A 14,884-nucleotide genomic window follows, 5' to 3' on the forward strand; every position below is an offset into this window, starting at 1 on the left:
ACCCCCACACCCCAAATGCCGGAACACACCCCCCCCCCAAATGCCGAACACACCCCCCCCCCAATAGCCGGAACACCCCCCCCCCCCAAATGCCGGAACACACCTCCCCCCCCAAATGCCGGAACACACCCCCCCCCCAAAATGCCGGCAACCACACACCCCCCCCCCCCCCAAACCCCGGAACACCCCCCCACCCCCAATGCCGGAACACACCCCCCCCCCCCCCCCCAAATGCCGGAACACACACCCCCCCCCCCCAAATGCCGGAACACACACCCCCCCCCCCAAAATGCCGGAACACACACACCCCCCCCCCCAAATGCCGGAACACACACCCCCCCCCCCCAAAATGCCGGAACACACACCCCCCCCCCCCCAAATGCCGGAACACACACCCCCCCCCCCCCCAAAATGCCGGAACACACCCCAAATGCCGGAACACACACCCCCCCTGTCTCTCCCCTCCTTATCCTCCAAAAAACGCCGGGTCTCACCACTTCCGCAGCTGGAGAAACTGACGCGTATCGCGTCAGTCAGCTGCTAGCCCCTCCGGGAACGGAGAATAGCGGCCTTAAAGAAGGCCCCTACGCCGGAGTCATTAACACCGATTTTTCTCGCAGGCAACCCGCGTTACGAAGGGCTACGGAGAATCCCGCCCATGGATAGAGCAGGGACAGGAATGGTTGTTGCATGTTCCGGGGTTTAGGTGTTTTAGTAAGCTCAGAGAAGGGGGCAAAAGAGGGGGAGGTGTGGCGCTGCTACTCAAGGACAGTATTACGGTGGCGGAAAGGATGCTAGATGGGGACTCTTCTTCCGAGGTAGTATGGGCTGAGGTTAGAAACAGGAAAGGAGAGGTCACCCTGTTGGGAGTTTTCTATAGGCCACCTAATAGTTCTAGGGATGTAGAGGAAAGGATGGCGAAGATGATTCTGGAAAAGAGCGAAAGTAACAGGGTAGTTGTTATGGGAGACTTTAACTTTCCAAATATTGACTGGAAAAGATATAGTTCGAGTACATTAGATGGGTCGTTCTTTGTACAATGTGTGCAGGAGGGTTTCCTGACACAATATGTTGACAGGCCAACAAGAGGCAAGGCCACATTGGATTTGGTTTTGGGTAATGAACCAGGCCAGGTGTTAGATCTGGAGGTAGGTGAGCACTTTGGAAACAGTGACCACAATTCGGTGACCTTTACGTTAGTGATGGAAAGGGATAAGTATATCCCGCAGGGCAAGAGTTATAGCTGGAGGAAGGGCAATTATGATGCCATTAGACATGACTTAGGATGTGTAGGCTGGAGAAGTAGGCTGCAAGGGTTGGGCTCACTGGATATGTGGAGCTTGTTCAAGGAACAGCTATTGCATGTTCTTGATAAGTACGTACCAGTCAGGCAAGGAGGAAGGGGTCGAGCGAGGGAACCGTGGTTTACCAAAGAAGTGGAATCTCTTGTTAAGAGGAAGAAGGAGGCCTATGTGAAGATGAGGCGTGAAGTTTCAGTTGGGGCGCTTGATAGTTACAAGGAAGCGAGGAAGGATCTAAAGAGAGAGCTGAGACGAGCAAGGAGGGGACATGAGAAGTCTTTGGCAGGTAGGATCAAGGAAAACCCAAAAGCTTTCTATAGGTATGTCAGGAATAAAAGAATGACTAGGGTAAGAGTAGGGCCAGTCAAGGACAGTGGCGGGAAGTTGTGTGTGGAGGCTGAGGAGATAAGCGAGGTACTAAATGAATACTTTTCGTCAGTATTCACTCAGGAAAAAGATAATATTGTGGAGGAGAATGCTGAGACCCAGGCTATTAGAATAGATGGCATTGAGGTGCGTAGGGAAGAAGTGTTGGCAATTCTGGACAAGGTGAAAATAGATAAGTCCCCGGGGCCTGATGGGATTTATCCTAGGATTCTCTGGGAAGCCAGGGAAGAGATTGCTGAGCCTTTGGCTTTGATTTTTAGGTCATCATTGGCTACAGGAATAGTGCCAGAGGACTGGAGGATAGCAAATGTGGTCCCTTTATTCAAGAAGGGGAGTAGAGATAACCCCGGTAACTATAGGCCGGTGAGCCTAACGTCTGTGGTGGGTAAAGTCTTGGAGAGGATTATAAAAGATACGATTTATAATCATCTAGATAGGAATAATATGATTAGGGATAGTCAGCATGGTTTTGTGAAGGGTAGGTCATGCCTCACAAACCTTAGAGTTCTTTGAGAAGGTGACTGAACAGGTAGACGAGGGTAGAGCAGTTGATGTGGTGTATATGGATTTCAGTAAAGCGTTTGACAAGGTTCCCCACGGTCGGCTATTGCAGAAAATACGGAGGCTGGGGATTGAGGGTGATTTAGAGATGTGGATCAGAAATTGGCTAGTTGAAAGAAGACAGAGAGTGGTAGTTGATGGGAAATGTTCAGAATGGAGTTCAGTTACGAGTGGCGTACCACAAGGATCTGTTCTGGGGCCGTTGCTGTTTGTCATTTTTATAAATGACCTAGAGGAGGGCGCAGAAGGATGGGTGAGTAAATTTGCAGACGACACTAAAGTCGGTGGAGTTGTAGACAGTGCGGAAGGATGTTGCAGGTTACAGAGGGACATAGATAAGCTGCAGAGCTGGGCTGAGAGGTGGCAAATGGAGTTTAATGTGGAGAAGTGTGAGGTGATTCACTTTGGAAAGAATAACAGGAATGCGGAATATTTGGCTAATGGTAAAATTCTTGGTAGTGTGGATGAGCAGAGGGATCTCGGTGTCCATGTACATAGATCCCTGAAAGTTGCCACCCAGGTTGATAGGGTTGTGAAGAAGGCCTATGGTGTGTTGGCCTTTATTGGTAGAGGGATTGAGTTCCGGAGCCATGAGGTCATGTTGCAGTTGTACAAAACTCTAGTACGGCCGCATTTGGAGTACTGCGTACAGTTCTGGTCGCCTCATTATAGGAAGGACGTGGAAGCTTTGGAACGGGTGCAGAGGAGATTTACCAGGATGTTGCCTGGTATGGAGGGAAAATCTTATGAGGAAAGGCTGATGGACTTGAGGTTGTTTTCGTTAGAGAGAAGAAGGTTAAGAGGTGACTTAATAGAGGCATACAAAATGATCATAGGGTTAGATAGGGTGGACAGCGAGAGCCTTCTCCCGCGGATGGAGGTGGCTAGCACGAGGGGACATAGCCTTAAATTGAGGGGTAATAGATATAGGACAGAGGTCAGAGGTGGGCTTTTTACGCAAAGAGTGGTGAGGCCGTGGAATGCCCTACCTGCAACAGTAGTGAACTCGCCAACATTGAGGGCATTTAAAAGTTTATTGGATAAGCATATGGATGATAAGGGCATAGTGTAGGTTAGATGGCCTTTAGTTTTTTTACATGTCGGTGCAACATCGTGGGCTGAAGGGCCTGTACTGCGCTGTATCGTTCTATGTTCTATCCACTCTGTCTATGCCCCTCATGATTTTGTAGACCGTGATCAGGTTGCCCCTCAACCTCCTTCATTCCAGTGAGAAGAAACCAAATTATTTAACCTCTCCTCATAGCTAATGCCCTCCATCCCAGACAACATCCTGGTAAATCGCTTCTGCACCTTCTCTGAAGCCTCCACATCCTTCTGGTACTGTGGCAACCAGAATTGAACATGATACTCCAAGTGTGGCCTAACTAAGGTTCTATACAGCTGAAACATGACTTGCCAATTTTTATACTAAATGTCACAGCCAATTAAGGCAAGCATGCCATATGCCTTCTTGACTACCGAAATATTTGTCCTCTCTGGGGACTGCCATTAACACTCTTTCCTCTTGGTTTCTGTGGCCATTAACACCTGGTTTCCCTGGGTTTCTGTGGCTATGACTCATCTTTCATTCTCACTCCAAAGTATAAATATTTCCCACTTTCTCTGTCTGTTAGCTTTGACAAAGAGTCATCGGACTCAAAACGTTAGCTCTTTCCTCTCCCTACAGATGCTGCCAGACTTGCTGAGATATTCCAGCATTTTCTTTTCAGATTCCAGCATCCGCAGTAATTTGCATTCAGACCCTGGTTGGCTCTGACCTCGAACTCTGTATCTGAGATAACCTCAAGCTGACCCATGCAGCATGTCTTTGCACGTCTAACATGCTTTCTCACTTAGCATGTTTGATGTGCTATTCCTTCCTCAAAGTCCAAATCTAAATCCTCTGATATCGATATGTCAGTAGTTGTTGGAGGTGGATTGAATGATTTTATGACATGCAAGACACTACTATCTTGTGTGACTGAGGTTGTAAACTATTGCACCAGTATCCCTCACTAGTGCAATAACAATAGGATGATCAACTGGCTGTACAGGTGGAATAAAAAGAGTGTAGGAACGTGGCGACTGGGGGATTTTCACAGTAACTTCATTGCAGTGTTGACATAAGCCTATTTGTGACAATAAAGATTAAAACCCAACTCTAATCAAATTGTTGGTTAACTGTCTCCTTTAATCTCTGTCCAAAGAAAGGACCAATTGTTTCGTATTATGCTCCGATGAAGGACGTTTTACTAGTATAGGCGCTACATAAATTCAAGTTACTGTTGCTCTTTTAGGAGTTGACCTAATACCCGGGTCCATTTCTCTTTATTTTTAACTTCCAATTTGCAGTTAAGAAAGTATGGAATTTCACGTGGCCATCTTTTGCATTACCAGTTAGTCAACCGAAACTAGAAGAGGGCCTTTAAAGAGTGCAGAACTTCCAGCTTGTGAGCACCTGTCTACAGTGGAAGAACATAACAGGCCAATTCCAACAAAACTACTTACTTGGCTATAACTGTCCCTCCAATTACTGTTCCCGCGATTGACAGCGGCAATATATACTTATTCATTGCTTTCCCTCCTGTCAACAAGCGATCGCTCCCAAAATCCCGATTTTAACCCCAGTCCCGCGGGGTCCTTAAATTCAACTGGCTCAGGAATCGCCGCTGGAAATCGCCCAATCAGAGCTGTGTGACGCAAGGGCGCAAGCGTGCTTGGGGCGTCGATCTCTGCGCAAGAGCCCATGCGCAGGGAGAGGTGTCGTCCACAGGTCATTTCCCAGACTGCAATGTGACCCCTACCTGCGTACGTCACCACATCCAGACTTAAACTAATAAACTGAAAGTTAGGCGAGTCATTTACCTGGGAGCCTTTGTGAAAGTGTTGCACTTGCACACAGAGTAAAAAGGAGGCCATTCGGCCTCGCGTGTTAATACCAGCTCTCCGCAAGAGCGACTCAGCCAGCCCCACATTTTCATTTCTTTCCCCATAGCTATTTTTGTCCTCTTCTGATAATTATTGAATTCCCTTTTTATAGCTATGATTCATTCTACCTCCATCACCCTCTCACAGAGTACATTTAAGATCCTCACTACATGCAGCTTGAAAAAGCCTTTCCTTACATCACCTTTGGTTATTTTGCCATTCACCTTATATGGTCTCTTCTGACTTTTAACCCTTCTGCCAAATGGAACAGTTTCTCCCTATCTATTGTGCTAGACCCCTCATGATTTTGAACACTGCAGTCAAATCTGAGAAATGTACTCAGCAGCCAGGTTCAGCCAGTGTTCAGCTTCAATCTGGTTCATGTAACTGGTCACGAACGAACATCAGAGTCATCCTCACTTACGGCAACCAACTGAAAAGGGTCAGAAAAAAACAAGACCAGAGAAACATTACCTGGAAACTAGCAGACACTAGTCGAGGGTCCAGTGCATACACTCTTTGTAAAGATAGCCTTGCTCTTGTGTTCTCTTCGGCAGAATAGTGCTCCCATGGGTGAGCAGGTAGCAGCCCCAGGGACCCGGGTTTGATTCCCGGCTTGGGTCGCTGTCTGTGCGGAGTCTGCATGTTCTCCCTGCGTAGGTTTCCTCTGGATGCTCCGGTTTCCTCCCACTACTCCCGAAAGACATGCTTGTTAGGTGAATTGGATATTCGGAATTCTCCCTCAGTGTACCCAAACAGGCGCCGAAGTGTGGCAATGAGGGGATTTGCACAGTAACTTCATCACAGTGTTAATGTAAGCCTACTTGTGACACTAAGAAAGATTATTATTATTAAAATTAAATTTAGAGTACCCAATTCATTTTTTCCAATTTAAGGGGCAATTTAGCGTGTTCAATCCACCTACCTTGCACATCTTTGGGTTGTGGGGGCGAAACCCACGCAAACATGGGGAGAATGTGCAAACTTCACACGGACAGTGACCCAGAGCTGGGATCGAACCTGGGACCTCAGTGCCGTGAGACTGCAGTGCTACCACTGCGCCACCGTGCTGCCCTGAAAGATTATTATTATTAATGCTTGGACTCAGTTCTTAACACATCCAGGAATACAAATAATTTCTGGTATTCTGAAATCAATTCCTGTACAAAGGCTCTTGGTTCTGACTAACATCCCCCACCTGATCTGTGCTAGAAAGCAAAAAGAGAGTTTAGGACTGCATTGAAGCCAGCCTGGAACTGAGCCAATCCTTGAAGACCTTCAGATCCTACCAAATATGTGCCCCAAATCACACAACCCTTTCTGGAGGTCTGCAAATGTTTTGAGCGACGCAGGTTTTGATTTTGAAAGAAATATAGAGTACTTCATTATTTTTTCCCAATTAAAGGGCAATTTAGCGTGACCAATCCACCTACCCTGCACATCTTTTGGGTTGTGGGGGTGAAACCTACGCAGACACGGGGAAAATGTGTAAACTCCACACAGACAGTGACTCAGGATTGAACCAGAGTCCTCAGCGCTGTAGGCAGCAGTGCTAACCACTGCATCACCATGCCGCCCTTCAGGTTTTGATAAATCTCTGGATTGATAAATCAATATTACCAACCAATGTCTAGTCACTGATCCAAAAGTAGAGCATCCAAGATACGATCTCCTTAGGAATCAGTCGCCTACACTCGACAGAATCCGTAATCTTCAGACAAGGACATCACACCTCCTCCACAAATTGAATTTCAAGGACAACTCAGCAGGCGAATGTGTTCACCCAGATCAGACTGTGCACCATATTGTGAATGAATGTGCCAAGAAAATTGGCGCAAAATTCAAGGCAATCCATCTAACCACAGACAGTTCTATGATGTGTCTATCCAACTTGGACTTAGGCTCGTAAATTTGCAAGATGTCACACGCAAGAAAAATTGTTTGTTTTGGTTTTCTATTGCCCTCTCTGTGTTTCTCACTCTTTCTTTCCTTTTCTTAATGTTTCTCACACACCTTTCATTATCCCTATATTTCTCTGCTTGCTTTCGATTCACCACACTTTCTCTCTTCATATACATTCCATCTACTCTCTTTCTGCTCTTTCTTCAATCTGTCTCACTGCTTTCTTTTTATTTAATCTATTCTGCTCACCTGCCATTGAAACCTGGAAGCTGATTTTAAAACGTACATATTGCATACCTTGGTACTTTAATGTCTGACATACAATTTTTCCACATACTATAATCATGCTAGATGCAGGATGTTTTTGACAAATAAGAAATTTCCATAACAGCAATGATTGAGTTAGTGAATATATTTGAATCAAGTAAAGCTTTACAAGCTTTTAATAAAAAATGATGCAAATTGCTAAACAGTGCGAATGTGCATGGTTGTTGATTATTTTCCTAATTTCTTAAGATAGTGTATGTTGAAAAAAAGAGACATGTCGAAGGTTGTCATCTTGCACTCCGCAGGACACTTTCCAAGAATACCAGTAGAAGGAGAGAACAACAATTTATATTGCATGAGAATGCTGGTTGGTTAACAAGTAGACTCAGATCGATAAAGGTGTTGCTTGCCATGGAGAATGCACTAGTTGATGGTGACTGACAGATAACTTCCCAACATTGTTCAAAAATTAAATCAGGCAGCTTGACCCTGGTTGGTCAAGGCATTGCCCCTGGTTGGTCAAGGCATTGCCCAGGGAAATTAATCAGCAAATGGCTGTCACTTATTTTGTTTAGCTGAAACAGGTGCAATATGCGTACATGTTCTTTCTGTCTGCAAATAACTGGGCCTTGTGTATTAATATATGTAGTTTCCAGTACACACAAATGCGCCATACTGCAAGCCCGACTGACAATCTTGAATTGGTTGTCAGCGTAATTCTTAGCACACCAGAGGATTAGTTGGCAAATGTTGTCCAATCACAGAATCACATTTGGTTTGGACACTGTGTTTTGAGTTTTACAAGCAGGGACTGGTTGGGTACAGTCTGTACTATGCCCGTTGCAAACAACATCACACGCTTTTGATATGATCAGCCAAACTTTGGGCCGTATGCCCTAAATATTTTTGATATGCCTTGCCCTTCCAGGATAATCTGAATTAGACTGGGCACATTTCAGGGCTAAATGTGATGGCTTTAGGTCCATTCATGAGTTTGTGCTGAAACAATAATGAAAAAAAAAGGAAGCATATTGAACCAAGAACACTCTTGTAGACCTTACTTCCCCTACAAAATGACTCGGACGTTCCTTCCAAACGGATCAAATAACTTTTGAACTGACAGTGATGTTTTTCCCATAAAACACTGACACAGCAGGGGGAGGCAACAAAAAGAAAGAAATCCATTTCTGTGGTACCTTTTATAACCTTGAGATCTCCCAAAATGCTTCATAATCAACTCGTTTGAAGTGTAGTCACTGTTGCAATCGAGGCAAACAAGATAGCCAATTTGTGCACGGTGATGTCTCACAATCATCAATGATATAAATACATTATCAGATCATTTGTATTGGTGATGTTGGTTGAAAGATAAATGTTGGCCAGATCTTATTAAACTTTTCAAATTAGCCATGGGGTATGTTTCATCTATCAGAACAGATAGGCAGACATCAATTTAATATGTCATCCAAATGAGATCCCGACAGAGCTGCACCATGTACTGCGTATAAGTTTCAATCTAGCTTATCTACTCAAGTCCCAGAGTGGAACATATAACTTTCTGATTATGATGAAGAGTGTTATCTTTCATACTTTAATGAAATTAATATAAAAATTTTGACTAGTGCATCTGCTGCCTTGTCAAAAGGCAAAAAATAACTCCACTATAGACACTTCGGCAGCACTGACTGAAATTTTTCCGAACTGGCAAGGAACACAAGAGTTAATTTAGATTGTCTTCAACAGGCCAGACTGTCTCAAACTGCAGTGGTAATGATGCCCTCAGCAAAGTTAGAGCAATATTCATGAACACCTCAATTTACTTGCCAGCTTTGTGGTACACACCAATCATTTCACCTTGCTTCCACTTTGACCTTTCTGTCCTTGGCCTGCTACAGTATTCCAATAAAGCTCAACAGACCCTCGTGGAATAATGCCTTGTCTTTCAATGCAGAGCTCTACAGCCTCCTGGACTTAACGATTGTTTCAAGGGCGGCACAGTGGTTAGCGCTGCTGCCTCACAGCGCTGAGGACCCGGGTTTGATCCCAGCCCTGGGTCACTGTCCATGTGGAGTTTGCATATTCTCCCCGTGTTTGCGTAGGTTTCACCCCCACAACCCAAAGATGTGCAGGCTAGGTGAATTGGCCACGCTAAATTGCCCCTTAATTGGCAGGGGGGGGGGGGGGGGAGAGAAATTGGGTACTCGAAATTAAAAAAAAACCCAATTATTTCAAATCGTTACCTCTGCCCCCATCTTGTCTTGTGTACTTGTACTCAGGTTTCTTTCTTAATCCCTTTCTTTTGCAGTCGGAGGGCTGCTATCAGCCATTCATGTCTTGTCTATTCACTTCTTTTGCTATTTTCACTTTACCCATTACCACAAACATTGGCTTTTGAACCTACCACAACTTTGGCTTTTGTAGTTACTGTTATGGGGTTTAAGATATTTGTTGCTGGTTATTGATTGTTGTTGGGTGTAAATTCGGGAGAAAAATTGTGAAAAAGGAGAATAAAAAAATATATATATTTAAACTTTGGCTTTTGTACCATGAAACCTTTTGTCCTTTAATCCCCCCATGTGCACTGTTTTTGTCCTTTCCCGTCCTTTCATCCCCCCCCTCCCCCTCCCCCCATATTTACTTGTTCAAAACCGTTTACATTTATATAATTCCCGAGTACTGATGAAGGGCTATCAATTAACATGAAATGTCAACTCTGCTTCTCTCCCCGAATGCTGCCTGACCTGCTAAGTAGTTCCAGCATTTCCTGTTTTTATATCAATCCTTCCGTAGGGTCGTCCACTCAGTGATCCCACCACACTCAACAAAAGCTAAATGTTCTCATTCTGTGCTGCAAAATTCGACGATTCCTCACTAGATTATGAATGAGTAAATTTGCTGCAGTTGCAACGAAGAACTCGATGTCCCAGAATGCGCGGAACACGGCAGCGTGAACAGGGCGACCTTTCCTCCTGTTCCTTTTCCGTGTTGGGGCGAAAAGGAAAATGCGGCCGCCTGTCGGTCCGGCCGCATGCGCAGACGTTTGAAGCTCTTAAGTTTGAAGACATCACACGGGATATTTTTGGTTTTTTTTCCAGTTGGAAGAAGTGATTTCCCCCTAACTGCCCCTCTTTTTTCCTTCAGAGCAAGCATTTGGCACCGGTTGTGTGGGGGGAGGCTTTCAATATGTAGCCGTGGGCGTTCACACCAGTGGAAAGGGAGTTGCAAAGAAAGGGTGAAATCGGGATTTGTGTGTGTGTATATGAGGTCAGCTGGCGATCTGCTCCCCTCCTCCTCCCGTGTTACAGGGCGACCGTTGACTTTTGGTCTCGAGCCGTCTCGAGACCGCGCCGTCCCTCCGTCTCGAGCCTGAGCCGTTGGTTGGCTGCTGTGTGCCCAGCGTCTCCCCGTTTGCTCCGCAGCCGAATGGTGTCCCCGGCGTGCGAGAGTACCAGCGACAACAACGAAAGGCACTGGTGGGGGGTGCAAAAAAAAAGAGGGAGACGGGGAGGGGGAAAGGGGAACGATCACTTCGAAACTTTCGAGGAGAGGGAAGAAGAAGAGAGGGGGGGAGGTTGCTGTGTGACTGGAATGAGAAGCAGTCGGCGAATGCTTGAGTAGTAGGGCAGAGAGAGGGAGGGAGGAAGGAAGGAAAGAGAATAATTTCATGATCGGTCCTAGGAGTGGCGATCGAAGAAGAAAACGTCCAATCTTCTTTCTGACTCGAAAAGGCTGCGGGTGTGCGTCCGGGGGCCGGAGGCAGCACCATGCAGCAGCCACAACAACAGTACGATTTCTTCAGTGAGGACAATGCACCCAAATGGCGGGGTCTGCTCGTCGCTGCTCTACGGAAGGTAAAGCCTGCCCTCTCCTTTTGTGTTGCTTATATATTAAGTAATGCATTTACGAGGTTTATTACGATGTGTTTTTTTTAGTATTGTGAAATGTGAGGCTTGACGTACCCAAACATTGCCTCGGCAGTTTGATGTTTTTCAATAGCAATTAAAGCAAATGCAAAAATGCCATTTTACGAGCGTATGCAGTAAAGCACTTCAATTTTTCGTCAGTAGGAATGGAGAACTGTTTTGAAAGGAATATGTCGTTTCCTCTGCTCTTGTCGGCTGGTTCAACAAATAAAGATGCATGTTAATTTGGTGAATTTGTCTTTCTGTAACAGTATACAGTGGGTTTGGGTAATTTTGCTGATGTGACATTCTCCTTGAAGAGCAACTTTTCTTTCTGTGCAATATTTGAGCCCGAGCCATCGGTTAACACAATTATTAGTCTCGCACGTTACCCTTTTGAGAAGTTTTACCTGATTTGTTGGTTTTCTTCCTTAGTTAACCTTGTGGTTACTGTGTCGCAAATTACTTTGGAGGGGAGGGGGTGGGAGAATCTTTGAATCAGTCTTTAAGGTGCTTATTCATCATGTGGTTTTCGCCTGCGAGTTGGACAGTGACAGTGAAGAGGATGAAAGTGAATGCGGGACTGAGATTTAAAATTCTCTTCCTGGTGCGTCACCGTTTTAGTGGAAGGTTCGATTTTAGACAAATTATGGAACTCCTGACTGAAAAGGTAGCCGGTAGTCTGATATGTGGATGATGGAGGTTGTTGTACGGGCGAGATATATCCGTAGTGAGGAAAGAGAAGGTAAGGCACACGTCCTGACTTCCTCGTTCTGTCAGCTTTGGAACATCATTTTGGTTAGGTAAATCTCGATTTAGACAAAAATGCAGAAATATCAATACGACAAAATGAAACGCACGATTCTTTATTTTATGGAATAAACTTGATATTTTTTTAAACGATAGCTTGGTCTGATCTGGCTGAGGACTAGTCAGTGTTTCACTTTTAGGTGACAAGCTTAAAATAATTTATATAGTGAAGTATCTCTATGTTTAAGTCTATTTTTTGTAATCTTTTGTAACGTGATTTACGAAACACTCCAACAACATATCTGACCTAGATCAGTGACTTTCAATCTTTTTTGTATTCCCTTCTATCCTGTCTTTCCAATCTATTCTCTTCAGAAATACTGTCATAACGCAAAGAAACAAAAAAGTGTTTTGATTGCAAAAGACAAGAATATATAATGAAATAATTACTACAAAAATAAAGAAGCAGTAAGAATGCAAAATTCTTGAGTCACTGTTGATGCCTGGTTCCAGGTGAACCAGATTTTTGATTTGGTCTATAGACTTCTGGGGTCCTCTTGTGGAACTCTCTGGACCTCAGTTGCAGTTGATGGTCTTGATGAATAATTGACATGATTAGTGTAACAACAAAAACTAACTTTTGGCCCACTGAACAATTAGAACTTCAATGTGATAGCGGTACTTGGATGTACATTGGGTGGGACTGAAGCAATTAGTCTTACAGTGTCAATTATGAACTGTTGCAAGGAGGAAAATCTCTCATCTAATCATAATGTACTTAAACAAATAAAATAGTGGGTCCTTCAATGTATTTCCAAGTCTTTCAATGATTAGTAAATATGTATTTACAAATCAAAAGTGAATTACATAGTTTCTTGAGTAAATGTCATGGATTTTGTAAATAATAATTACATTCATTTGTTAAGCATAATTTCTAAAATGCTTAGATCACATTGAATTGTTAAAACTTTGTTCTTACTTTTGATTCCTCCATAAGCTATTTTGAATGGTGAAAAAATTGGGAAATTTAGGATTTTGTTTTAAACAGTGAGCTTTAATGTGATCTGGAGGGGAGCTGGAAATTGGTTCAACTGTAACTTGCAAAAGGGAGTTGGATATACACCTGAAAAGCTAAGGGCTATGAGGAAAGATTAGGGGAGTGGAACTTAATTGGGCAACTCGTGAGAGCTGGCCACATACATGATATGCCGAGTGACCTTCTGTGCTGTGAATTTGTATTATTCCATGAATTGTAACTGTAGGATTTGTTGTTCCATCTTTATGTGTGTATAAAGAATTTGTATCCTAACAGGATTTCCATTTCCTTAAATAGTAAGCTACCAATGAATTTCACTGATTTGCAGATTTTACCGGATGGAAAGTCCTTTTTAGTTTTGGAAGCTCCTCGCATGCTTTAGATCTACAGTGTATGAGTGTGAAATTTCTCCTGGCATTATCGATCTGCAAAGATCATAACTACATTTTTCTTTTACGATTATAGACATTTCTAAAGTAATTGCTATGCATGTTAAGCATAAAGTATTTTACCTAAAAATACTTGCATGCCATATCTTATACAGATATTCTGATTTTGAAAGATTGTTTTGATGTCAGAAGGTTATTTTCTTGAACTTTGTAGAGACATACTAACATATGAATTAAGAGTTGGCCATTTGGCTCTTCTCTGCCATTCAATAAGATCATGATTGGTGTAATTTCAATCTCTTTTTCACATTCTCGCCAACAACCTTTCACCCCTTCCTTAACAATATAATTGCCTCAGGAGACATCAGTGAAGAACCATTTCATACTTGGTCTGTTTATTTCAAAAATAAATTGGGTATGGTACATGTTACTACTCAGAAAGTATAGAGGGTATTTTTCTAATGTCTGGTTGCCATAACTCCATAAAATTCGTAAAAGGTCAGGCATTGAGTTTTTTGGGTTGAGGTTCAGAACACATTATCTTGAGAGTGGACATGCCCCTTATACCTTAGCTTGAGATTGCAGGAGGTGGCTGGACTAGAAATTCCTCCCAATGATTCTCTACCTTGCTGTCCTCCTTTAATACCTTCTTCTTTGACCAATTTTTTAGCCATCTGCTTTAATATCTCCTTATGTGCCTTGTTTTATTTTTTATTTTATAATGCTTCTGTGAAGTCCTTTGGGACATTTTATTATGTTAAATGATGCTAGAAAAACTATAAGTTGATGTTGAGGTACAGGGACACCTAGCATATAATAGCTGTGGGACATGACCTGGGTAATTTTTCCAGGCTTCCCAAAGGTCAGAGGATTGTGACATCTGTGCCACTTTGGGAGAGTGAGAGAATCCATGGATTTTTTTTTTGGCTGCCTAATAACAATTGCTTAGGTGGAACGACTGTAAATGAAATTAAGTGATGGAAAAGGCAATTGTTTACTCTGTTAACTGCAGTGTTCAGTATTGAGTAACTTGGGCATTACTGGTCATTGCTGTAGGTCGTGACCTTGATGATCGGGTTTGACAACCTTGGTGTTCAGTCTACTGTATAGCGATTTGTACTGATCAGATTAGGCCAGTTTCAGCTCCATAAAGACCCATTTTAACACTGAATCTCTGGCATTCGGGATCTGGAGAAATTAGATCATCTGCTGAATTTTTTTTTGTGGTCATGGAAGATAGTGCGTTGCCTTTAAAAAAATATATAATAAATCAACCCATTCCAAAAATGGACAGAGGGAGCTAATCTGAAATTTTAGCCTTCAGTGAAACAGTATTTTTAGCATTTCGGGATGAAGAACATTTTTAGACAGGTTAGTGCTGCAGGTCCACCTTTTGTAATAAAATAATTATAGTCAAACTGCACCCCTTCCCCCAACAGTTGTATAATGCTTTCTGCGACC

The 14,884-nt window shown here is 43.5% G+C and overlaps 1 protein-coding gene and 1 pseudogene across 3 annotated transcripts in view; one reads left to right on the forward strand and one right to left on the reverse strand.

Annotated features, from left to right (window-relative positions):
• The window catches only part of LOC119970123 (retinol dehydrogenase 13-like), a 169,577-nt gene extending 164,638 nt beyond the window's left edge, over positions 1 to 4,939 (reverse strand). For 2 of the 3 annotated variants that reach the window (XM_038804192.1, XM_038804183.1), the window contains exon 1: positions 4,758 to 4,939. In XM_038804192.1, coding sequence (XP_038660120.1) covers positions 4,758 to 4,822 — 65 coding nt within the window. In that variant the 5' untranslated portion in view covers positions 4,823 to 4,939. The remainder of the gene's footprint in view (positions 1 to 4,757) is intronic. The other variant, XM_038804202.1, reaches the window with a different exon arrangement.
• Positions 4,940 to 10,342: 5,403 nt separating this feature from the next.
• Positions 10,343 to 14,884, forward strand: part of LOC119970133 — a 397,883-nt pseudogene continuing 393,341 nt past the window's right edge.

The sequence above is a fragment of the Scyliorhinus canicula genome, chromosome 1 (assembly GCF_902713615.1).
Source record: "Scyliorhinus canicula chromosome 1, sScyCan1.1, whole genome shotgun sequence".
Lineage (NCBI taxonomy): Eukaryota > Metazoa > Chordata > Chondrichthyes > Carcharhiniformes > Scyliorhinidae > Scyliorhinus > Scyliorhinus canicula.